This window comes from Rhinichthys klamathensis, unplaced genomic scaffold (genome assembly GCF_029890125.1).
Source record: "Rhinichthys klamathensis goyatoka isolate OS25496 unplaced genomic scaffold, OSU_Roscu_1.1 h1tg000219l_1, whole genome shotgun sequence".
Classification (NCBI taxonomy): Eukaryota; Metazoa; Chordata; class Actinopteri; order Cypriniformes; family Leuciscidae; genus Rhinichthys; species Rhinichthys klamathensis.
This window is the reverse complement of record NW_026606743.1, coordinates 255,969-282,500: the sequence shown is the minus strand read 5'-3', so window position 1 is coordinate 282,500 and position 26,532 is coordinate 255,969. Positions and strand designations below refer to the sequence as shown.

The 26,532-nt window shown below is 47.1% G+C and overlaps 2 protein-coding genes across 3 annotated transcripts in view; one reads left to right on the top strand and one right to left on the bottom strand.

Moving 5' to 3' along the window:
* The window catches only part of sp6 (Sp6 transcription factor), a 7,316-nt gene extending 5,394 nt beyond the window's left edge, over positions 1–1,922 (top strand). The window contains exon 2 of the mRNA XM_056264241.1: positions 791–1,922. Within this exon, the coding sequence (XP_056120216.1) occupies positions 868–1,704 (837 nt within the window). The 5' untranslated portion in view covers positions 791–867 and the 3' untranslated portion in view covers positions 1,705–1,922. The remainder of the gene's footprint in view (positions 1–790) is intronic.
* A 207-nt stretch (positions 1,923–2,129) lies between these two features.
* Positions 2,130–26,532, bottom strand: part of LOC130097410 (integrin alpha-L-like) — a 117,405-nt gene continuing 93,002 nt past the window's right edge. Inside the window, exons 22-30 of one of the 2 annotated variants that reach the window (XM_056264240.1) lie at positions 7,368–7,450; positions 7,171–7,251; positions 5,671–5,749; positions 5,474–5,578; positions 3,102–3,215; positions 2,920–3,021; positions 2,720–2,740; positions 2,520–2,630; positions 2,130–2,435 (exon numbers count right to left, since the gene is read on the bottom strand). In XM_056264240.1, coding sequence (XP_056120215.1) covers positions 2,298–2,435; positions 2,520–2,630; positions 2,720–2,740; positions 2,920–3,021; positions 3,102–3,215; positions 5,474–5,578; positions 5,671–5,749; positions 7,171–7,251; positions 7,368–7,450 — 834 coding nt within the window. In that variant the 3' untranslated portion in view covers positions 2,130–2,297. Of the gene's footprint in view, positions 2,436–2,519; positions 2,631–2,719; positions 2,741–2,919; positions 3,022–3,101; positions 3,216–5,294; positions 5,394–5,473; positions 5,579–5,670; positions 5,750–7,170; positions 7,252–7,367; positions 7,451–26,532 lie in introns of those variants that run through there. The other variant, XM_056264239.1, reaches the window with a different exon arrangement.

Genomic DNA, 26,532 nt, shown 5'->3' with positions numbered 1-26,532 from the left:
TTCTGCTCGGCGGTGACGCTGCGTCTCTCTGTTTGAGATCAACACTTCATTTGCAGACGCGGGGGACAAACAGTCCCACACTACACACGGCAAACAACTCAATGTGCACAGACATATATACACGGACGAGTGTAGAAACACAAGCGCTCAAGCTGTAATATCTGACCAGGACTGTAATGCGTTAATAATGACATATGACAGAGTTAGTGTTACACTTTATTTACACTACGTCAACTAACTCTCATTACAGTATCAGTAGACTGTTGGGTTAGGGCGAGTGTGAGGGTTCGGGTTAGGAGAATAAGTTGACTTGCAGTTACTACAGTTTGGATTGGCGGTATGGTTCTGTTCTGGGCAGGCTAGCATGGATAAGAGCAGCGATAACCCTCCTTAGGGTGAACAGAACACAACCAACATGAATGTATTGCAGATATCATTAATTAATTTTAATGTACAAGATAATTTGAGAATTTAGTCTGATTCACAGGGGTAATCAGAATGCCGAATCCTGACTGAGACAGGAGGAGCTGGGGAGGGAGGAGGGTAATCCGCTCCTGGGAAACGCGATCGCTGCTGATAACACTGAAGGAGCTTATATATGAGGGCAGTGATAGGCGTCGTATATCTATAGGTAGAGGATCAGCTCGGAGTCACTGACGAGAGCTTGACCAACGTGACCCGCCAGAACTGACGCTACGCTTGATGTGACTAATGACGGAAGAATCATTTTTGAATCATTGAAACGGATGTGTTTGTGTTTTTCTGACTGTGATGTTCTGTGCTTTCGCAGGTGATATCAGATTCCCATCCACAGTCATGTGGTGATACGGTCTCTCTCTCTCTCTCTCTCTCTCTCACACACACACCATGGCGCACCCGTACGACCCCTGGTTGCGCGCCGGGCCGCCGCAGGACGAGGTGAGCGTGTCTGGCTGGTGGGACGTGCACACTGGAGCCGCGGCGGGTTGGATGGACCTCCAGGGGGCGGGGCCAGGGCAGGGCGGGGCCATGGGCTCCTACACGACCGACCCTCAGATGTGCTGCCTGCCTCCCTCCGGCTCCGCCCACTCTGGCTCCGCCCACTCCGGCCTGCACTTCCCGCCAGAGGGCTTCAAGATGGAGCCGCTGACGCAGGATCTGCTGCCGCTCCCGCAGGCCTCGTCGTCGTACTCCCCGGAGGAGCCGCAGGACGCCGCGGGTTCTTCCGCTCGGCCCAGATCGCAGCGGCGCGCGGGTGGGCGCGCTCCCGGTCAGGCCTCCTGCCGCTGCCCCAACTGCCTGAGCGCCGAGTCCCTGGGAAGCAGCGGCGGAGACAAGCGCAAGCACCTGCACAACTGCCACATCCCCGGCTGCGGGAAGGCGTACGTGAAGACGTCGCACCTCAAAGCGCACCTGCGCTGGCACAGCGGCGACCGGCCCTTCGTCTGCAACTGGCTGTTCTGCGGCAAACGCTTCACCCGCTCGGACGAGCTGCAGCGCCACCTGCAGACGCACACCGGCGCCAAGCGCTTCGGCTGCAGCTCGTGCCCGCGCGTCTTCCTGCGCGCCGACCACCTGGCCAAACACGTGCGCGTGCACGAGACGCCATGCCAACCGGCCGAAGAGACTCACCCGGCGACGGGGAGCAGCGCCAGTGCGACGTCGCTGCTCAGAGTCAAGACGGAATCAGAGACCGGCGGCGGCGACGACACACCGAATGGCTAATCGCGGTTCTGATGAACGAGACTCACAGATGTGCCGTTCTGAAACCGACTGATATGAACTATATTCAATTCTGTAAATGATCTGTAGAAGGTGGCATTATCATGTAACGCGTAACATAATGCTTTTATTTCTTCAGTTTTATTTATATTTGTACATTTTGTGTTTCATTCTCTGTTGATTAACTTAAAGATGGTGTGTGTGTGTGTGTGTGTGTGTGAGTGTGTGTGTGTGTGTGTGTTTATGTTACTGTAATCTCGAGTTTTGTAGTGAGGATATGTAATTAGTTCGAATAAATATAAAGCATTTTGATAATTTTTCATGTCTTCTGAAAGTGCCATTAAAACATCAAACAATAAACAGATTAGGCAAAATCTCATTCAATTAACTCATTTATTATACTATGATTGATTATTTTTTCTCTTGACCACCAATCTTCTATGCAAAGGTTATACTTACAGAACACTTTGATTTGCGATTAAAGAAACAGAAAAGTATAAAAATGAATTGTACAGTATATCATAAAAAGGGTTATTTAAATAAAGCACAAATTAAGTCAGTATACACAAGACAGAAAACATTATCATACAACACCACTAAAAAATGTAAGAATCTTCAGTTTTAAAGTCACCTTCAAAATTACCATACTCAGATTCTTTTGTTTTCTTGAATTTAATGAGAACCACCATCATATTTTCATACCCGTCAGGATGTTTTCGGTTATAAAAACCACTCTACACACAAACACACATGAACAGATTGGCTTGAGGATTGGTGAATGATGACATCAGGTGTGAGGTGATCTGATTGGCTCTTACCTTCAGCAGCAGGATCAATATGATAATGAGCAGGATGACCCCGCCCACTGCGCCAGTGCACACGATCAGCATTAGACTGGGTGGAACGACAAACTCCGCCCTCACTGCAATCTGAGAGGGACAGAGAGAAACTCATCTCAACCAACTCTACAAACGTTGATCATCTTTAGATGATGGATGAAGGAGTGAGATGTGGGTACCTGTGATTGGTGAGGGTCGTCCTGCAGAGTGAAGAAGAAATAGTTATAAATATGAAGGAGCAGTGTCTGTATCTGTAATGCTGTAAGAGTGACGTCAGTCATGGACTCCTGCAGGTCTGTGGTGTGAATTCAGACCGACACTGACAATCACAAGCACAACATCAGTTATGGCAAAGGTACAGATCTCTTTCACTCATCACCTTCAGGCCGGTCGACGTCTGGTTGTAGCGGCTTCTGTTGTAGTGGAGCTCGGCGCTGATGTCCAAGACAAAATCCTCTCTGAACTCGTGGAAGGAGTATTTCTACAGCAGAAGAAACAGAGTCTGATTTCAGAGTTATTCCATCTTTAACTGGTGTTTGTTTGTCTGTGTTCGTCACTCACGCTCTCGTATTCCTTCACGTTCAGGAGAGCTGTGTCTGCCGTCAGGATGAAGTGAACTACTGAAGATTTCTGCAGATCAAACTGACCACACTCGAACTTCCCGCAGTGACCGTCCTGAAACATCAACACAACACTGAGACCTGAAACACTGACACCAATAAACCAGAGAATCAACTGATCTAAACAGATGAAATCCAACAGACAGAAGATGCGTTTACTGTGACTGCTTGTGATCGGATCTTAAATGGATCGTTCACCCAAAAATTATGGGTGTGCCAATGAGCTATCATTATGTCATACACCGTCAGAGCCCGCAACAAGGGGAGTGGCCATAGCCCATAGAAGCCCCCGAAATAGCCATTATAGCAGATTTTATCTCCTTCAGCGACATACTTCACGTCTCTGAGTCCTCTAAAAGCTTCGCCGTTGAAACCAGTTAGAGTGTGCATCATCTACAGTGGATTTCGCCTTCGTTTCAGAAGCTGTCTTTAGACCGTACCATAGTACCGAGACAGCTCTCATTAGAGTCACAAATGATTTGCTCTTATCATCCGATCGTGGTTGTATCTCTCTATTAGTGTTACTCGATCTTAGTGCTGCATTTGATACTATTGACCACAACATTCTTTTAAATAGACTCGAAAATTATGTTGGCATTAGTGGAATTGCACTAGCATGGTTTAAATCATACTTATCTGACCGTTATCAGTTTGTAGCAGTAAATGAAGAGATGTCTTATCGATCACAAGTTCAGTATGGCGTACCACAAGGCTCAGTACTAGGACCGCTGCTGTTCACTCTGTACATGCTACCATTAGGAGATATCATTAGGAAACATGGAGTTAGCTTTCACTGTTATGCCGATGATACTCAGCTGTATATTTCTTCACGCCTGACGAAACTTACCAAACCACAAAATTAACGGAATGCAAAGCTGATATGAAAGTTTGGATGACTAGTAATTTCCTACTACTTAACTCTGAAAAAACAGAGATTATAATTATTGGACCGAAAACTTCCTCACTTAATAACCTAGAATACTGTCTAACACTTGATGGCTGCTCTGTTAAGTCTTCGTCGTCGGTTAGGAACCTGGGTGTGCTCTTTCATACCAATCTTTCATTTGACATCAAGACTAGATTACTGTAATGCTCTACTGGGTGGTTGCCCTGCATGCTTAATAAACAAACTACAGCTGGTCCAAAACGCAGCAGTTCGAGTTCTTACCAGAACCAGGAAGTATGACCATATTAGGCCGGTTCTGTCAACACTGCATTGAACATCTTAATAATACCTAGAATATCTAAATCGACTGCAGGCGGTAGATCCTTTTCCTATTTAGCACCAAAACTTTGGAACAATCTTCCTAAATTTGTCCGGGAAGCAGACTCAGTCTGTCAGTTCAAACCTAGACTAAAAAAAAATCTCTTTAACCTGGCATACACATAGAACATTATACATTTCTATTATTCAAATCAGTTAAATGATTATTAGGCTGCATAGATTAGGTCAGCCGGAACTGGGGACACTTCCTTTAAGACCCAATGTACTCGTTACATCATAAAAAGAATGGCATCTACGCTAATGTTAGTCTTTCTATATATTTATACTGAAGTCAGCCGGATCCGGGCCGGATCCAGATCAGACGGTGAACCTGCACCTGGACACGACCCTGCAGTGCCAGCCTCATCAGCCCTGTGAAGGCCTCATGGACACCTCTGCAAACTCGTCTCCATACCGGCGTGACTCCGACCTCCATCCAGATGGAACTGGATTAATATTCTGAATGTTCTGATCCAATCTGACTTCTGACCTGTAATGCTCCTGAATGATAATCATACACTGTTCGCTCCTTGGCCAGAGGAGAACTGAGCGACTGAGTCTGGGTTCTCCCGAGGTTTTATTCTCTATTCTGTCCCTGATGGAGTTTTGGTTCCTTGCCACTGTTGCCTTGGCTTTTGGCTTGCTTAGTTGGGGACATTTAATATTCAACAATATTATTGATCTGCCTTCCTTAAGGTGGACGATGATGCAATTTTCTTCTAGAAACAAACTGTGTTGTATTATTTTCATGTTATTACAGTAAAGCTGCTTTGATACAATCTGTATTGTAAAAAGCGCTATATAAATAAAGGTAACTTGACTTGACATAAAGGTAACTTGACTTGACATGAGAGTGAGTAAATGATGACAGAATGATCATGTTTTGGGTGAACGATCACTTTAACAGCAGCTGTAAAAGGGTCTATGATCTCTTACCTGCGGTTTGATGAATCTACACGACACTGAGTTCTGTAGAGAAGAACAGAAGATGTTTATTCAGCAGAACACATGCTGGTTTGATGGTATGAGCTGATGAACGAGTGACGCACCTCCTGCATGCTGAAGTTCTGAGGGGTTAAAATCACATGTGTAGTTTGACAGGGCAGGGTGAGCTTGAGCGACACCGGCAGACCTTTAACACCCAGATTCTCCACCTGTGGACACAAACACACAGACACACACCAATCTGATCGCATCAAGCCCAAAAACAACACGATGAAGCTGTAGATGTGTGTTTGACTCTGACCTTGTAGACGATGTTGAGAGCTTTTGGACCTCTGTCCTCCAGAGAGAAATCCAGATACGTCACAGAGTCTTCAGCCGCTCTGACAAACACACAATAACTCAATAACTTCTCAGTCAATCATAAGTTTTTCTGTCATTTTAATATACACTCACCGGCCACTTTATTAGGTACACCTGTCCAACTGCTCGTTAACACTTAATTTCTAAGCAGCCAATCACATGGCGGCAACTCAGTGCATTTAGGCATGTAGACATGGTCAAGACAATCTCCTGCAGTTCAAACCGAGCATCAGTATGGGGAAGAAAGTTGATTTGAGTGACTTTGAACGTGGCATGATTGTTGGTGCCAGAAGGGCTGGTCTGAGTATTTCAGAAACTGCTAATCTACTGGGATTTTCACGCACAACCATCTCTAGGGTTTACAGAGAATGGTCCGAAAAAGAAAAAACATCCAGTGAGCGGCAGTTCTGTGGGCGGAAATGCCTTGTTGATGCCAGAGGTCAGAGGAGAATGGCCAGACTGGTTCGAGCTGATAGAAGGGCAACAGTGACTGAAATAACCACTCGTTACAACCGAGGTATGCAGCAAAGCATTTGTGAAGCCACAACACGCACAACCTTGAGGCGGATGGGCTACAACAGCAGAAGACTCCACCGGGTACCACTCATCTCCACTACAAATAGGAAAAAGAGGCTACAATTTGCAAGAGCTCACCAAAATTGAACAGTTGAAGACTGGAAAAATGTTGCCTGGTCTGATGAGTCTCGATTTCTGTTGAGACATTCAGATGTTAGAGTCAGAATTTGGCGTAAACAGAATGAGAACATGGAACCATCATGCCTTGTTACCACTGTGCAGGCTGGTGGTGGTGGTGTAATGGTGTGGGGGATGTTTTCCTGGCACACTTTAGGCCCCTTAGTGCCAATTGGGCATCGTTTAAATGCCACGGCCTACCTGAGCATTGTTTCTGACCATGTCCATCCCTTTATGGCCACCATGTACCCATCCTCTGATGGCTACTTCCACCATGTCACAAAGCTCTAATCATTTCAAATTGGTTTCTTGAACATGACAATGAGTTCACTGTACTAAAATGGCCTCCACAGTCACCAGATCTCAACCCAATAGAGCATCTTTGGGATGTGGTGGAACGGGAGATTCGCATCATGGATGTGCAGCCGACAAATCTGCGGCAACTGTGTGATGCCATCATGTCAATATGGACCAAACTCCCTGAGGAATGCTTCCAGCACCTTGTTGAATCTATGCCACGAAGAATTGAGGCAGTTCTGAAGGCAAAAGGGGGTCCAACCCGTTACTAGCATGGGGTACCTAATAAAGTGGCCGGTGAGTGTAATGTTAATGTCCCAGTGTATTAACTGCTGATAATAAAACAGAACAAAACCTTTCCTAACAGAAAGACATTTAGATGTTGAATTTTCAATCATTCAGAGATGAAGAGCAGAAACAGAAGAAAAGAAGTGAAATAAATGCCATTTACAGACTGATCGCCAGATCAACGGCGAACTGAACCGGGACGCTCCTCCTCACCGCCGTATCGCTGATGTTTCCATTATTATCACTGAACAAACATACAGAATTTACTCATGAATGAACGTAAAGTCATTCTTCATAACCTGGAACATTACTGATATGAAACAGCCTGAAAACAAACAAATCTGTCAAAGACTCAGTCACCTGTTAGCGGTGATCATCATCTCCATCCTGTCGGACCAGTCGTAATCCCATTTCGCCATACGAAAGGTTGCCAGAAACTGAGTCTAGAAGACAGTAGAAATCACAGATGTTGGTAGCATTGCCAAGAGAATGGTTGAAAAACATTAAACTCGTTATCATCTCTCACATATTTATGACCTCTAGAAGGTAAAGAGAGAATGGTCATTTTCGGGGTGAACTGTCCCTTTAAGAGAAGCGAGCGGACCGGAGAGCGAGCGCGTTCCCGTGAAACTAAGGCCTTGTCCACAAGGACACGTGTATTTTTATAACCGGAGTTTTTCCTACAGCGTTTTTAAAAAAAATCCCGTCCACACATGCTCGGTCTCCGTCTACATGAAAACGCAAAAACACGCTATCAAGCGCGGTCAAGAGCATGCCACGCCAGCAGGCGGCGATATAAACCTTAACCGTAAAGCCACGTTGGCCAATCAGAAGCGCACACTCTGACGTCGCAAGGCAAAAACAGCCGTTATTCCTCTGAGAATCTCCACAGGATCCGTTACTAGATTCACAGGTAATTTACACATACATGTCCTTCTCAAAAAAATTGGATTATTGTGATAAAGTTCATTATTTTCCATAATGTAATGATTAAAATTAAACTTTCATATATTTTAGATTCATTGCACACCAACTGAAATATTTCAGGTCTTTTATTGTTTCAATACTGATGATTTTGGCATACAGCTCATGAAAACGAATCGGTTACCTAACGTAACCTCGGTTCTCTCTAGAAGAGGGAACGAGTATTGCGTAAGCTAGCTTACGCTGCTGGAAAGATTCATCTTTGCTGAGAGTTTGAAGCCAAAAAATTATTTCATAATTTGTATCCATTGACAACGCAGTTCCTCTGCGGCAGACCTAGAGCAGGCTAGCTAGCAGCTCATTGGTTCGCTCAGAGAGAACTGCTTAAGCCTATGGGAGAGCGGGGCTGAAACCGCTGCCAATGAGAAGCGCCCGCGCGCTCATTGCATCATGGCCCGCCAGAATGGGCGTGGCTATGGTGTATATAACAGTCTCTCCCAGGCTTATATGTTGATTTATTTCAGCGTGAAGCGAAACGCTAGTAGCGCAAGCACGGCCGGGAACACAATACTCGTTCCCTCTTCTAGAGAGAACCGAGGTTACGTTAGGTAACCGATTCGTTCTCTTACGAGAGGTTCTCTCGTATTGCGTAAGCTAGCTTACGCTGCGGGAACACCTGGTCAACGCCGTGCGCGCTATGAATCCACTCATGAATCCCAGGGTGATACCGGGGGATTTTTAACATGGAGTGAGTGTAATATGAGGCCGGCAGGGCGGGCACATGAAGTGTATACATAAGCATCGAAGGAGAGCACAAGGGGCGAACCAATCTCAGAGCCCGCACCGGGCAGAGGAGATTGGCGTCGCACTCACTATCGGATGAAGGCAGAGCCGATAGGGAAATAATCTGAGCCCTGAACGGGGTACCAATCGCCTTCGGGACATAGCCATGCCTAGGTTTGAGAATGACAACAGAATCATTCGGTCCAAACTCAAGACACGCGGCGCTGGATGAGAGCGCGTGAAGATCCCCCACGCGTTTTACTAAGGACAGAGCCGTCAGAAAAACGGTTTTGAGCGAGAGGTATTTTAGGTCCACAGACTCGAGCGGTTCGAACGGGGGTGCTTTCATAGCTTCGAGAACTATAGAAAGATCCCAGATAGGAACCGAAGGGGGGCGCGGAGGGTTCATCCTCTTAGCTCCCCTGAGGAAGCGGATGACTAACTCGTCTTTGCCCAGGGACTGAGCGCGTCGGGGTTCAGAGAACGCCGCGACGGCTGCCACGTAAACCTTGAGAGTGGAGGGGGACCTGCCCTTGTCCAGCATCTCTTGAAGGAAAACAAGCAAAGACGGCACCTCGCATGACCGTGGGTCCAGATGTTTGTCGGTGCACCATTTTGAGAACACAGACCATTTAGACGCATAGAGCCTTCTCGTGGAAGGTGCTCTAGCCTGTATGATAGTGTTTCTTACTCCCTCTGGCAAATCGACGAATAGTCGTTGATCACCCATGCATGTAGCGCCCAGCGCCGTGGATGGGGGTGCCAGATCGTGCCGCGAGCTTGAGAGAGGAGATCTGCTCTGACTGGGATGGGCCACGGGACTGTCTGTGACAGCTGAGTGAGCTCCGGAACCCAATTCTGACTCTCCCAACGCGGGGCTATGAGGAGCACCGAGTGGCGTGTGTCCCTGAACCTCTGAATTACCTGCGGTAGCAGAGCGATCGGAGGGAATGCATAGAGCGGGCGGCGAGGCCATTCCTGGGCTAGCGCGTCCTCGCTCCTTGAAAAAAAATATTGGGCAGTGAGCGTTCTCTTCTGACGCGAAGAGGTCCACTTCTGCTCTGCCGAATAGCCGCCACAGTATTTGGACCGTTTGTGTGTTCAGGGACCATTCTCCTGTGGAGATGAGGTTCCTGGACAGTATGTCTGGACCGTCGTTCAGATGGCCCGGCACATGCGTCGCTCTGAGCGAGAGCAGGCGGCTCTGAGACCAAACTAGAATGCGGTGTGTCAGTAGGAAGAGATTCCTGGATCTGACACCGCCCTGACGGTTGAGATAGGAGACCACAGCCATGTTGTCCGAACGGATCAGGACGTGGTGTCCCCGAATGAGCGGGAGGAAGCGCGAGAGCGCGTTCTCGACCGCAAGCATTTCCAGACAGTTTATGTGTAAGGGGCTTTCCTGTGTCGACCAATGGCCGAAGGCCGGTGAGCCCTCGCAGACTGCACCCCAACCCGTGTTGGATGCATCTGTCGAGATGACTTTTCGGCGGGAAAAGGTCCCCATCGTGACGCCCTGCCGAAACCATTCTGCTACTGTCCATGGCTGCAGCGCCGTGAGACATGTCTGCGTAACCCTGATCAGCTGGCGGCCCGTGTTCCACGCGCGGTGGGGTACACGGCTGTTTAACCAAAGCTGAAGCGGGCGCATGTGCAGAAGGCCCAGCTGAAGCACAGCGGAGGCTGAAGCCATGTAACCCAGCATCCTCTGAAAAGTTTTCAGAGGTGTGCGGGTGCCCATCTGAAATGAGGCGGCTAGTCGCTGAACACTGCGCGCGCGCTGTGTGGACAGGGGAGTCGTCATCGTGACCGAGTTCAAATCTATTCCTAGAAAGGAAATCGATTGACTGGGTTGAAGGGAGCTCTTTGTCCAGTTGACAGAGAGGCCCAGCGTTTTCAGATGGTCGAGGAGAACTGCGCAGTGCGACAGAAGCTCCGTCTGTGATTGGGCCAAAATCAGCCAGTCGTCCAGATAATTCAATATGCGCAGCCCCTGGCTCCGCAGGGGGGCGAGCGCCGTATCCATGCACTTCGTGAATGTACGGGGCGCCAGGGATAAGCCGAACGGGAGAACGGCGTATTGATAAACATGACCCTCGAAGGCGAAACGTAAGAATGGCCTGTGACGGGGATTTATCTGGATCTATAAATAGTCGTCTTTCAGGTCTAGAGAGATGAACCAGTCCCCCTGGCGCACCTGCGCGAGGAGTTTCCTGGTAGTGAGCATCTTGAACGGTCTCTTCATGAGCACTTTGTTCAAAAACCCTTTTGCAACAGCGTCACAATTTCTGAGCGGAGCGTGCCGGCGGCCAGCGAGCTGACAGTAGATTCGAGCCGAGCGCGCGCACGAGGCGGGCGGCGGCGAAACTGTAGCAGATAGCCATTCTTTATAATGCTTAGCACCCACGGGGAAATGCCTGGAATGGCTTCCCACGCTTTGGAGCATGCGGCTAGTGGCCGAATGGCTATATCGCCCTGATTGCTGCACATAGCGGGCTGGACACAGTGTGTGGGCGCGCTTTGAATGTGTGTGGCAACGGGACTTGCACTCAGAGAGGAGTCTATGGGCCGTGAAACAGAGCGAGCAGAGAGGGGACACGCGCATGAGCTCGTGGGCGTGTTTATGTTCTCTGATATTAGAGCGGGCTGTGCCCGTTTCATGTGATGGGGCTCTGAGAGAGACACGGGATATGTTATGCTTGTGTGTATGGGTGAACACATGATTGTGGGCACATTTTCTACACGACTGGCATATTTTCTCTTTTTGAGATTTCTCTGGGTAGCCGTAAAAACGGCTTTTTGTCGCTCGCAAGCGGGCTGGGACACCGGCTTGTTTGTGGCGGTAAACACTACAGCAGTCGGCGAAACAACGGGGACTGGCAGAGGGCGAAGCTTTGACGGCGGTCCGGCCGCAGCGGGAGAGCGCCGTCGTTTTCTTAACTTTGCTAGGCAGACTTCTGATGATCAGGCTTCAGCGTGATCTTGGGTCGCGGGCCCGTGGGGGCGGCGGTCTGCGGCGGCTGTCAGAGCGAGAGCGAGGGCAGCCGCCCTGTCTGCGCTGGGCTGTTTGAGTCTGCGGAGGAGGGCGCTGTGGTGGAGCTCTGGCAGGAGGCTCGCGAGAGCGGCCTGCGGAAGAGCTAGCGCGGCGGGGCAGAAACAAATTCATGCCCTTTCTGGACCTCGGAAAAGCGATCGACGATTCCCGTGACAGCAGATCCAAAAAGGCCCGTCGGGGAGAGGGGCGCGTTAAGAAACGCGGCGCGCTCAGAATCTCCCATGTCGGCAAGCGTGGGCCATAAGTGTCTCTCGGATACACAAAGGCTGGCCATGCATCTCCCCAGAGCTTGTGCGGCGGCTTTAGTGGCGCGAAGGGCGAGGTCCGTAGCACTTCTCAGATCCGTGACAGCGGAGGAGGGGTTTCTACCGCTCTCGGCCCACTCACGGAGAATATCGCTCTGTAACACTTGGAGGACAGACATAGAATGCAGCGCTGCGGCGGCGGCATAGGCGCGAGCATGAAAGCTCGAGGTCGCTCTGCAAGCTTTCGAAGGAAGCGTGGGGGAAGAGCGCCATCTAGCAGAGGGCGGGCAGAGGTGTGCGGCGACCAAGTCCTCAACGGGCGGCATGGCTGAATAACCTTTGTCGGCGGCTCCGTCCACCGAGCGCAGCGAGGCGGATATATCGGAGCGGTTTCTAGCCGAGAGCGGGGCATTCCAGGACTTCGTCAGCTCTGTCTGAAGTTCAGGCAGGAATGGGGCGGCCCGGTTGCACGCGGGGGTCGAGCGCCGATGAAAAAAGCTGCCGTCCATCCGGTTCGGGGCCTGCTCGGGTGGAGGAGACCACTCGAGACCGAGGCGTTCGACGGCCTGTGAGAGGAGGCGCATTAGTTCTTCCTCTATTCCGGCGCGGATCCCCGCCGACTCTCTCGTGGATCCGAGAGATGACCATTCCTCACTGTCTGACGCGAGCAGTGAACAGGAATCCTTCTCCTCCGCGGCGTCATCGGAAGCGACAGAGCGGCCACTCGGCGGCAACTGTATGTCCGGCTGGGGCGGGGAGGGAGAGCGGGAAGCGGGAAGCGGCGGCGGCGGCCCGCATGGTTCCGCAGGGGGCTCCGGCGGCTTCTGGGGCGGCGTTTCTTTTTACGCGGCAAAGAGAGAGGCGGCGCGGGAGCGGATTTTGCCGCCAGAAGTCGTGCCCGCAGGGACGACAACGGCAGGCTCTCACAGAAGTCGCATCCTCCATCCGCGAGGGCGAGTTCTGCATGCTCGAGTCCCAGGCAGAGAGCGCAAATGACATGGCGGTCTCCGTCCTCGAGAGGAGCGCGGCAAGAGCCGCAGGAAAAACGAGACATCTTTAAAAAGACGCTCGGCTCTTTTAGATAATAGAGAAAAAGGATACAGTCGTCGGATGGCGCTAGCTTGCAGGGCGGCTGAAGGTGGCGAAGACGGCGGCTTCTTCAGGGTCCGGGAGCTCGCTAGAGTGATGCCTTCTCGACGGCGACGGCTTTTCTCAGGACAGCAGAAGCGTGTAGCTCGCTGAAGATGAAATGAATCAACATATAAGCCTGGGAGAGACTGTTATATACACCATAGCCACGCCCATTCTGGCGGGCCATGATGCAATGAGCGCGCGGGCGCTTCTCATTGGCAGCGGGTTCAGCCCCGCTCTCCCATAGGCTTAAGCAGTTCTCTCTGAGCGAACCAATGAGCTGCTAGCTAGCCTGCTCTAGGTCTGCCGCAGAGGAACTGCGTTGTCAATGGATACAAATTATGAAATAATTTTTTGGCTTCAAACTCTCAGCAAAGATGAATCTTTCCAACAGCGTAAGCTAGCTAACGCAATACGAGAGAACCTCTCGTAAGAGAACCCAAAATTCCTGTCTAAAAAAATTAGCATATTTCATCCGACCAATAAAAGAAGTGTTTTTAATACAAAAAAAAAAAAAGTCAACCTTCAAATAATTATGTTCAGTTATGCACTCAATAGTCAATACTTGGTCGGGAATCCTTTTGCAGAAATGACTGCTTCAATGCGGCGTGGCATGGAGGCAATCAGCCTGTGGCACTGCTGAGGTGTTATGGAGGCCCAGGATGCTTCGATAGCGGCCTTAAGCTCATCCAGAGTGTTGGGTCTTGCGTCTCTCAACTTTCTCTTCACAATTCTCTTCACAGGTATTACTTTAACTAACGTACTATAACTTTCTCTTCACAGGTATTACTTATTGGTCCAAAAAACTACACACAAAACCTCTTACAATACGACTTTAATATAGAAGGATGCCCTGTTACTTTTTCCACTACAGTAAAAGACCTGGGTGTTATACTAGACCGCAACTTGTCTTTCGAAAATCATATTTCATCTGTTACAAGAACAGCCTTTTTCCACCTTAGAAACATTGCTAAATTACGTAACATGCTATCTGTTTCTGATGCAGAAAAGTTAGTTCATGCATTCATGACCTCGAGACTAGATTACTGTAATGCTTTTTTAGCTGGTTGTCCTGCATCCTCAATAAACAAGCTACAGTTAGTGCAAAATGCAGCCGCTAGAGTTCTTACTAGATCAAGAAAATATGATCATATAACACCGATTTTATCATCTCTGCACTGGTTACCTATTAAGTTCCGTATCAATTACAAAGTACTACTACTGACCTATAAAGCCCTTAATGGTTTAGCTCCTATGTACTTAACGGACCTTCTTTCGCCCTACAATCCACCGCGTTCTCTAAGATCACTAAATTCAAGGCTTCTGGTCATTCCTAGGATATCGAAGTCCACGAAAGGAGGGAGGGCATTCTCGCATTTAGCTCCAAAACTCTGGAATAGCCTTCCCGATACGGTCCGATGCTCTGACTCGCTGACACAGTTTAAAACTAGACTAAAGACGTGTCTCTTTAGTCAAGCATTCACATAATGCTTACCTTTTAGTCCTCTGCTATGCCATACGGAACCGTTTGCCACTGAAACTGCTTAACGCACCAGTGGGGCTCGACAGCCTTATAGACAAACGGGTCGGTCCGTATGGTTGCGGAGAGTTTGGGTTACGGAGAGTTGTGAGATTATGGTTTTCTAACACCTACTCCCGTGTAATGGAAATCATTATGAACATCAGCTATGCTAATTATTTCCCATCTGCTTTTCTGCTGTTATCTCGGGACGCTTGTCCCGAGAAAAATGGCGTTCGTAGGCTCCAGTTTGGTATCCTGCCTCTCACGGGGATTTCGGATGCCTCAACGCCTGTGATGAGAAGACCAACGCCTGTGAAGAGACGACTCAACGCCTGCGAAGAGACGACTCAACGCCGGCGATATGTTATCCCCTAAATATTACATGATTAACTAAATGTATTTTTTCCAGGTACTCTCTGATATGGACTTACTGTAAAGCTTCTTTAAAACCCTATGATTGTTAGCCAGAGGAGAACTGGCCCCTGACTAGCCTGGGTTCTCCCAAGGTTTTTTTCTCCATCCAATCTGATGGAGTTTTGGTTCCTTGCCACTGTCGCCTTGCTTTTGGCTTGCTTAGTTGGGGATATTTAATATTCAACAATATTATTGAACTGTGTTGTACTACTTTCATGTTATCACTGTGAAGCTGCTTTGATGCAATCTGTATTGTGAAAAGCGCTATATAAATAAATGTGACTTGACTTGACTTGACAATATCCCACAGATTCTCTATGGGGTTCAGGTCAGAAGAGCTGGCAGGCCAATTGAGCACAGTAATACCATGGTCAGTAAACCATTTACCAGTGGTTTTGGCACTGTGAGCAGGTGCCAGGTCGTGCTGAAAAATGAAATCTTCATCTCCATAAAGCTTTTCAGCAGATGGAAGCATGACGTGCTCCAAAATCTCCTGATAGCTAGCTGCATTGACCCTGCCCTTGATAAAACACAGTGCACCAACACCAGCAGCTGACATGGCACCCCAGACCATCACTGACTGTGGGTACTTGACACTGGACTTCAGGCATTTTGGCATTTTCTTCTCCCCAGTCTTCCTCCAGACTCTGGCACCTTGATTTCCGAATGACATGCAAAACTGTGCAACAGTCCAGTGCTGCTTCTCTGTAGCCCAGGTCAGGCGCTTCTGCCCCTGGGGAATGCGGCACCTGTAGCCCATGTCCTGCACACGCCTGTGCAAGGTGGCTCTGGATGTTTCTACTCCAGACTCAGTCCACTGCTTCCGCAGGTCCCCCAAGGTCTGGAATCGGTCCTTCTCCACAATCTTCCTCAGGGTCCGGTCACCTCTTCTCGTTGTGCAGCGTTTTTTGCCACACTTTTTCCTTCCCACAGACTTCCCACTGAGGTGCCTTGATACAGCACTCTGGGAACAGCCTATTTGTTCAGAAATTTCTTTCTGTGTCTTACCCTCTTGCTTGAGGGTGTCAATAATGGCCTTCTGGACAGCAGTCAGGTCGGCAGTCTTACCCATGATTGCGGTTTTGAGTAAGGAAACAGGCTGGGAGTTTTTAAAAGCCTCAGGAATCTTTTGCAGGTGTTAAGAGTTAATTAGTTGATTCAGATGATTAGGTTAATAGCTCGTTTAGAGAACCTTTTCATGATATGCTAATTTTTTGAGAAGGACCTGTATATTCCTTTGATATACAGATATATCTATTTATTTTGTACAGACTAAAAGACTTGGGAAAGACTTAATATATGGCATATATTAAATGTGACCGAGACCCAGTAGCACTGACTCTGTGACAGGAGCGGAAATTGACGTTCAAAAATACCACCAATGTAAAAACTGCTAACCACTCTTTTATATTTTCTGGTTCGGATTAATTGAACGGCTACAGGTTGTCCGGTTAGAACAGTATGTCTCACACCAGGGGGTTCTTGTAGATGCTTTATTGTGCAAAGGTCAGGCATGTAACCATGTATGCGACCATGTATGTGGTTCTGCAACAAACAATATACAGAATATGAATAAACTTAATTACAAATCACAGATCTACAACAGTACTACAATACTGGTATAAATATAATCAACAAGGTTAAAGGGCCTTAAAGAAATAAAGCAATATGATAATATACATATATTTATAATTCTGTATCAATGATTATTTCCACACTATATGTCTAATTCACGCAGTGCTATCAGCGAAAACATCTAACGCGCCCGATAGACATGCCCGTACATGTTCCCCGAGACCCAATCGAAGTCCACACAACATACGAATATATCAACACTATGCTGATAACAATACAGGAGGATAACTTGCTATTTAAGTGACAATACAAAGTGCAAACATAACCAACAATATGAATACTCAGATAAAATGCTGCGACAGCGCTCTTCAATCTCCCTCACGGACATATTATGCGATAAATATGCAAATGTACTTACTATTAGCTGCACGCACACACATAATCTTTAAATCCTTGAACGACAGCACTTTGATCGAACTTAACTGTTATTCACTATAAACACATCTACACATCCTCCATTCAGACGATCTGACTTCTTAACTCTCCCGAAACTTTTCCGCACAGTCCAACTCACGAACAGAGGCGGGGGAGATCGGGAGAGTCCAATTCCAAGGGGTGGCCTTTTCTACAGCCGCCCCCAAATTCACAACATGAATTTGAACAACTAAAAGGCCGTACGAAGTGGTGAGTTATCGGTAGGTTACTCAGGCAGAGGGGGTAGACTGATGATCTTGGTCACTGGTCTAGTGTAAGCTTTGTTCTTTACTGTGATTTCAGCTGATCTGACTCGTTTGTCATTCCCTGGATAGACCTGTGTTATCCTTCCCACAGGCCACAGTGCGCGAGGTAGCTGCTGATCCACAATCATGACGGTTTCGCCTACCCGTAAATTGTCCTTCTCTGACATCCATTTCTGTCTGGTTTGAAGACTAGGTAGGTAATTGCGAATGAATTGTCTCCAGAAGTGATCAGCTAGCAGCTGACTATGTCTCCATCTCCTTCTGCTAAGGAGTTCGGAATCCTGGTATGTCACCTGTGGAAGTGAGGCGTCCCGCCGCCCCATCAACAAGATGTTGGGTGTAACAGGATCTGGGTCAGCAATATCTGAAGATGTATAGCCAATTGGTTTAGCGTTCAGTAGACCCTCTATCTCAATGAGAACAGTCCGCAACACTTCTTCAGTTACAGTCTGTGCTCCGAGGACCACCTGCAGGGCTGTTTTCAAAGATCGAATCTCCCGCTCCCAGCATCCACCAAAGTGTGGTGCACTGGGTGGATTGAATGTGAACCTAATTTGCTGGCTTGCCAGTTGAGCCTGGAGTTCAGGCTGAAGAGCTGCGAAGGCATCACGAATTTCCCTTTCTCCACCTTTGAAATTCGTTCCTTGATCTGAAAGGATTTCGAAGGGTTTGCCTCGCCGAGCAATGAAGCGACGAAGGGCCATAAGGAATGAATCACTGTCCAGACTTGCGAGAAGATCAATATGCACTGCACGGACGGTCATACACTTGAAAATGATCCCCCAACGTTTCTCATTTCTGCGTCCCACCTTTATGAGATAAGGGCCGAAGCAATCTATGCCAGTCGAATAAAAAACTGGCTGGTGAATTCTCAACCTTGCTGGTGGGAGATCAGCCATTCTTGGGGGTTGCGGTTTAGCCCTCCATTTTTGACATTCAGTGCATTGGCGCTGATGTTGTCTGACTGCCGCTCGTCCTTTTAATACCCAGTATTTCCTTCTGAGCTCCGCAAATACCCTCTCTGGTCCAGGGTGATGCAAACGATCATCGTAATCTTTAATGACCAGCTTGGTTAATGGGTGATGTGGGTCAAGAACAATAGGATGAACAGTCTCTTCTTCTAATTCACTGATCTGTCGGAGACGACCGCCAACACGTACGAGATGGGTATCAGGATCCAGATCAGGAGCTAGGCACAGCAGTCTACTGTTACTTGGTAGAGGTTTACCAGATTGCAGATGAGACACCTCTTCCGGAAAGGAATCTACTTGGATCTGACGGAGGGCCTTGAGTTCAGCTTCTTTATATTCCTCTGCAGTCGCAACAGGGGGAAGGCTCTCGTTGGATGATTGCATAAGAGCCTTTAAGTAGTCTTTGAATGTGTGAAATTGCTGAGGATCTGGCAGTGGCAGAGTAGAGGTTAACAGTCCACAGAAAGTTGACTTTTTTAGCTCACTGTCTTGGTTTATGTGAGCTAATGGTGGCATCTATGGCCAGTTTCCTGCTGGTTGTCTGAGGAATGCTGGACCCTGGTTCCATATGCTGTCTCTGTTGAGATCAGAGGGAGACTTCCCTCTCGTTATGGCATCTGCAGGGTTGTCACCTGATGGTACATAACGCCAGGTGTCAGAATCAGTTAAGTCCTGTATCTCTGCCACTCTGGTCCCCACAAAAACCTTAAAGCGACAGGAATCTGATAAAAGCCAAGTCAGTACCGTAGTTGAGTCGGACCATAGAGTGACATTATTGAGTGGTAATGTTAACTCGGTCTTCAGGACTTTAGCGAGCTGCGCCCCTGTGAGGGCGGCACACAGCTCCAGACGAGGAATGCTCTGTTGTTTCTTGGGGGCAACACGAGACCTAGCTGTTACAAAAGCCACCTCCACTATACCTTGAGGGTTCTCTGTTCTTAAGTAAGCCACAGATCCGTAGGCTTTCTCTGAGGCATCACAAAAGACATGAAGCTGCCTATTATTATTGGAACAGTCTAGTTCCCTACTACAATAACATCTGGGCAGAGTGATATGCTGCAGGCCTTCCAACTCGCTCTCCCAGTGTTTCCAAGAGTCTATTAGGTCTTCTGGTAGCCGTGGGTCATCCCACTCCCTCCTTTTGTCCCACAATCTCTGTACTAACACCTTAGCTCGAGTGGTGAATGGTACAATGTAGCCAAGTGGATCATACTGGCGAGCAAGAATTTTATATATGCTTCGCATTGTGGGCACTTGACAGTCAGGTTTGCGTTGTTTATACGAAAGAGTGTCAGATTGACAATTCCAATGCAGGCCAAGTGTTGATTCCTGAGCCTCTTGGTGACCTTCACGGACCCAGAGGATGCTGCTCTGAGATTGAATATCCTCTGGCAGATGGCTGATGACTGAAGGGTCATTGCTAGCCCACTGTCGTAGCTCAAAGCCACCAGATGCTAGAAGGCTGCAAAGTTTGTCAACCAAATTCTTGGCCATGTCACGGGAAGCAAAACTCTGAAGACAATTGTCCACATAAAATGACTTCTCCACCGAAATCCGTGTGTCCTCTCCAGGCTGGCTGTGATCTATTACATGCTTCTGGAGAGAAAAAGATGCACAACACGGGCTGCAAGTAGTCCCAAAAGGCAGTACCTGCCATTCGTAGACATCAGGGGTTCGGTCTCTTTGCATATCTCTCCAGATGTATCTCAGCAGTGGTTTATCCTTTGGCAAGAGGCGTACCTGATGGAACATACCACGGATGTCACTACTGATGGCAATAGAGTGCTCCCGGAAACGCAGAAGAACTGCCAGAAGTGACGGACCAAGTGTTGGACCAGGTAGTAGGAGTTCGTTCAGGTTGTGCCCTTGGTATGAGAATGAACAGTTGAAGACCACCCTATTCTTCTCATTATGTTGCACCATGTGGTGCGGGATGTACCAGGCTTCCTTTGTTCTGTTCGCCTGTTCCTGATTGAGTTTTACAACATACCCAGCGTGTACTAGCTTGGTTAGTTCCTCTTGGTATACTGCAGCCAGATCAGGGTCCCTTTCAAGTCGTTTCTCAATTGCTCTTAACTGGGGTAGAACCGCTTCCTTAGGTGCACAGAGACGAGGCATGTTCTTGACACGGAGCAGAGGAGTAGCATATCGTTGAACACCAGCAATATCCACTCTCACAGTAGTTTCTTGCAGAAGCTGAATGCACTCCTTGTCTTGGCGTGACCTGGTGATCACCTTTTCACTCTGGTAAGGTAGAACATCCATTTGCCACAGTCTCTCCACGTTTGCATAAAGGTCATTGACAGGCCGCAGTGAGGTGAAGAAGCATTGATAAGAGGAAAGATGACTGCTCAATTCTTGAGTTGGACCCTGCAGTGTCCATCCCAGACGGGTTCTCACTGCTGCCGGACCACCAGGGGGCCCCAGTCTGACTGGTTGTATAGGTGTGATAAGGTGTGGGCAATCAGAGCCAATGAGAAGCACGGGTTGCACCTTGTTCAGATGTTGTAGTGGTAACCCGGCAAGATGCTTGAACTTTCTTTGCAGCACACTGACTGGGTGAGTATGTTCTGCCAGGCTAAGTACATTGGCTGTGAAGGCGTTACCGATCTTGTAGACTTTGCTGGGGTTAACAGTTGGAGACACCGTAAAAGTCACTGCTGCTCCGTGAATTACCTGGGTATCTTGTCTCACGGTGCGAAGCATAAGGTCCTCAGATTTTCCCACAAGTCCCAATTTCTCTACTGCATCATGCAAAATGATGGTCCGCTCTGATCCATCGTCCAACACAGCATAAGCTTCAATCGCCCTATTACCATTCCGAATTAATACCTTTGCCACCTTAAGAAGCACTTTGCTACCGGACGTTGAGCGGTCAACATACAAAACAGCACTAGACGGAACTGCGTTCTGCTGATATGGCTTGACTTGATCATTGACTTCATGCAGTACCAGAAGGTGCTTCCTGTTGCAAGTTGGACAGAGAGTCTTTAGTGTGCAGTTGGCTGCTTGATGTCCACGACCACAACGCCAGCATCGATTTTTAGTCTTTATCCAGTCTATCTTCCTGTCTTTGTTGAGAAGCTTGAAGTTATCACAGCTATTCAAATAATGCTTGTTATTGTCACAGTATGGACAAAAGGCCTTTCCCTTCTCTGCTCGGGCTGGATCTGGCTTAGACGTGGCTGACGACATCAGTGTGGACGGTGACTTTTCAGTCCCAAGGAGAACTGTAGTTGGTCTGCGAAACTGCTTAGGCTCTCTTCTCACCTCTCTGATATGTGCAGAGGAATCCTGTTTCGGTCGACATGTATACTGACTAGTGTCCTCCTGCACTTGAAGCTCGTATTCCAGCCAGTCTGCAAAGTCTAGCAGTGTAGGAATAGCAACTTGCAGTGGGTGAGTATATCTTTTAAAACTAGACCTAAGGTCATGTGGCAGTTTACTCTGAAGGCGAGAAACATGTGATCCACATTCCAGCTCTACTTTACCTTTGTGGCCCAGCTGTTGCAACATACTGACAAGAGAGCGTACCTGCAGTCCAAACATCCTAAAGGCTTTAACATCTCCACTGCGTATGTTGGATCCATCCATCAGCTCAGAGATTCGTTGCAGGGCTAATTGATGAGGTTGACCATACATTTTAGTCAGAGCTCTCATAGTGTTCGTGAAGGAAAATCTCGAATTGCTGTAAGAGTCTGCCACTAGGAGGGCCTCCTCTAGTTTCAGATGGTCTGTGAGGATTTGAAACTTAAAGTGTTCTGTGGCATCATCAGGCAGGATGTTCTCCAAAGCAATTCTCAGCCTTGAAAACTCCCTAGGGTCAGGAGACGTAAGGAATGGGATGGTAGGGGCTGGACCTCTGTAAGTTTTCTCATTGGAAGATGAGGGGAAGAGATGCTCTGAACTGTATTCTGCATGAGCTGGCCTCCTAAAGTCCTGTGATGGAACCAAATGATCAGGCAGCTGAGGTGGAAGAGAATACAGGGTAGAGTTGCCATACCTGATCTGTGGTGGGTCACTGTACTGTGTTGTAAAAGGGATTCTCTCATGTGAGGAGGAAGAAATGTTCATGTTTCTTAGGTCCTCATTCAGCTCTGAGCTTTCTCCTGGCGCAGCTGAGCATGGCTGTCTCTTAACAGCAGGTGATGGCAACTTGGAGCGTGGGGCTGCTATTGGGCGGTATGACTGTGGAGTCGTAATGTTGACTGCTGGAGAGTAAGACCGTGGTGATGGCATTGGTGAAGTGACTGACTCAGTTGGAGCTCTACACTCAGATTTCAGACTTTGAAGCTCATGACAGAGTACAGCATTCTGTTGACGCATCTCTTGTAATGCTGTGATGATCTCAGGAAGCTGGCTGGCCTGTTGTTGCAAAGCTGCGTTCTCCCTCTTAATCTCTTCAAACATGGCTGTAAACTCTGGTAACTGTTGCACTTGCCGTTGCAATGTAGCATTCTCTTCTCTCAGCTTTACAGCAGTGCTGTCCCAGCGGTCAGTCAATCTCCATTCTGAACAATCTGATGCTTGACTGACTGGTGAAGTGGATCTGGAATGACCTGTAAGACTTAGCGGTTCATCCTCCTGTACAGCTTGGTAGTTAGACGACAGTGGTTGCTGTCGACGAGACCCAGGTCCACTGAGCTCATAATCCTCGAAGTAAGCTGGAGGGTAAACTCGTCTCCTTGGTCGTGCGACAGGGGTTTCTCTTCCTGGATGAGACATAGCTGTAGCAGTCCACTCATCCGGCTCGAAGGACCATGTAAAAACTGCTAACCACTCTTTTATATTTTCTGGTTCGGATTAATTGAACGGCTACAGGTTGTCCGGTTAGAACAGTATGTCTCACACCAGGGGGTTCTTGTAGATGCTTTATTGTGCAAAGGTCAGGCATGTAACCATGTATGCGACCATGTATGTGGTTCTGCAACAAACAATATACAGAATATGAATAAACTTAATTACAAATCACAGATCTACAACAGTACTACAATACTGGTATAAATATAATCAACAAGGTTAAAGGGCCTTAAAGAAATAAAGCAATATGATAATATACATATATTTATAATTCTGTATCAATGATTATTTCCACACTATATGTCTAATTCACGCAGTGCTATCAGCGAAAACATCTAACGCGCCCGATAGACATGCCCGTACATGTTCCCCGAGACCCAATCGAAGTCCACACAACATACGAATATATCAACACTATGCTGATAACAATACAGGAGGATAACTTGCTATTTAAGTGACAATACAAAGTGCAAACATAACCAACAATATGAATACTCAGATAAAATGCTGCGACAGCGCTCTTCAATCTCCCTCACGGACATATTATGCGATAAATATGCAAATGTACTTACTATTAGCTGCACGCACACACATAATCTTTAAATCCTTGAACGACAGCACTTTGATCGAACTTAACTGTTATTCACTATAAACACATCTACACATCCTCCATTCAGACGATCTGACTTCTTAACTCTCCCGAAACTTTTCCGCACAGTCCAACTCACGAACAGAGGCGGGGGAGATCGGGAGAGTCCAATTCCAAGGGGTGGCCTTTTCTACAACCAAAATAAACATAAATGGTCACAAAATTCTAAATATTAGGTGAAAAATGCCCCTGTATGAGTTCTCTTTACACACACACACACACACACACACACACACACACACTACTTATGCAATATAACACAAAATAACAGCATGAGTGCAAATTGATATTGATTTTACACAACAGTTAAATAAAAGAAATAAGTTAATATTAAGTGGCTCATATTTTAAATACAATATTGTCAATATTACTTAATTTTGATCTATTTCACCAACGAATGTCGTTCAAAACAAAGTCACAGAACCATTGCAGGTCTCCTAACAACACAGCGGCGTTCGAATGAATCGCAGTTTTGAACGAATCAAAGATTAATCACTCATTAAGACAATGACTTGACGCTAGCTAAAAAAAGTATAAAGTAAGTTTTTGTTCCATTTCAAAGTACAAAGTGGTTTCACGACGCGACATCAATCCGGAAGTCGGCCATTTTGGAGGCACAGAACGTAAATAATGCCACTGAACTGAATGGACTCGCAAATTTGGCTGATTATTGCTGCTGAAAAATGGTCGAGGTTTGGTCTATACCAATCGGTCACATCGGGAAAAAACATGTCGAGTGCTATAGACTGTCAAAAGTTAAAGAGAAGAGTGCAAAAAACTGATGAAAGAAGGCGTTTGTGGTTGAGAGAGGTACAGCATCAGACACGTGTAAATGAAGCGTTGACTATGGCTAAAATGTCGACCTAGTTAACTATGGCTACATTCACACTGTCAGTCCAAATCCGATTATCTTTGTATCAAATTGGAATCTGATCTAAAATGATGTCCACACTGTGTATCGCAACTGTTTAGATCCGACGTGTGTGTCCATGCATGTTATTTGGTAATATGGCAATGACTTTGCGTTGATAAGGGGGTTGCATTTGCAATATAATGTTAGATGTTGTCTTTTTTAAATGTTACAACATGGAAATGTGTAGCCACCGCGCTGGACTACTGCGGCAGAACTGTAGGAGGCTGGGATGTACTGCTTTTTTCCCACGCTCGTCTGCGCTGGTTTCAGAAATAATACTTTTCTGCTCGTCCGGCACTTTGCAACAACACAGCATTGTTTCGGCACTGACTTTCAGCATGTTTCCTATAAATGACGTTTGCATTTTAAAGGTGCCCTAGAATGTTTTTTTATTATTATTTTATAATGTTTCCTGGGTTACCCTTATAATGTTAGTATGTTTTTTAGATAAAAAATAATCATAATTTAGAAATAAATGGCATTTTTCCTAGCCTGCTTTTAGCCTCTGATTTGAACACTCTGTTTGAAGGGGCGTGTCTGTTGTGGGATTCAGTGTAACCGCGGCCACTGCTGTGATTGGCTGTGGGATTCAGTGTAACCGCGGCCACTGCTGTGATTGGCTGTGGGATTCAGTGTAACCGCGGCCACTGCTGTGATTGGCTGTGGGATTCAGTGTAACCGCGGCCACTGCTGTGATTGGCTGTGGGATTCAGTGTAACCGCGGCCACTGCTGTGATTGGCTGACATGCTTGCATATGAAATAGCAACGCATTACATGTGAAACTCTCTCCCGAATACTTTTACTACTGCTATTATACGTTTTTACTATAACAGCTATCGAGATTAATGAATCGTGAGATGTTTTTAAAGTATTTAGATCTATTCCCATCACATAAAATGTTGCCGTGATGAGCATTGAGCAGATGACAGTGTGTTGATCGCGAGAATGAAGATCTTATCATTGCAAAGCAGTTTCTGCACTCTCTCTGCTTTCACCAATGCAAACACGATGATGTAAATACAGTAAGAGCTTCGTTGTGCAGTAACGTGCGTTATTGATTTCATAACGAGTTTGGCAAGTGTCCAGATAAACTCGCGCTGTGTGGAAAGATTGTTCTTTGATCGCTTTCTGTATATAATTTGTTCACAAATTAAATACGATTATTTTCATCCTACTAAAAGAAACGATGTGAAGCTGATATTTTAGTCACTGGCTTGACTTACTGATGCATAAACAGTATTGAACGATTTTGAGAGAAAGATTACCTGTCTGAACTTGAACAATTACACATCAGAAAGTGTTGCTTGGTAGCTCGATCCGAGGCCAGCTCTGTATTGGCCCAAGTTGAGGAAACAGTCGGTGAAATGTTTGGAAATGTCCAGAGAAAATAAAATTAACCCATTGTTTCTTCAGAGGCTCAGATGAAGGAACTAAAAAATACTTTTGTGTTCATGTGTACATCCACACTGAGCAACTGCCATGCTTCGGCTGCGCAGTTCCGCCTGGCATTGAGGGCTGGCATTATGCAAATATTTGGAGGCGTACATATTAATGATCCCGACTATTGCGTCACAGTCGGTATTGTGTGGAGAACCGACCGTTTTTCAGGGGTGTTTTTCATAAACGTGAATTAAATGAGAACGCGAAAACAGTCCAGTTTGAGATTCACTCTATGTCATGTCCATGCACTGAACTCTTGTTATTTGACTATACCAAGGTAAATTCAATTTTGAACTATAGGTCACCTTTAAGACATACCACGCGAAATCCGATCGTTCAGACTGAGGATGTCCTGATATGTG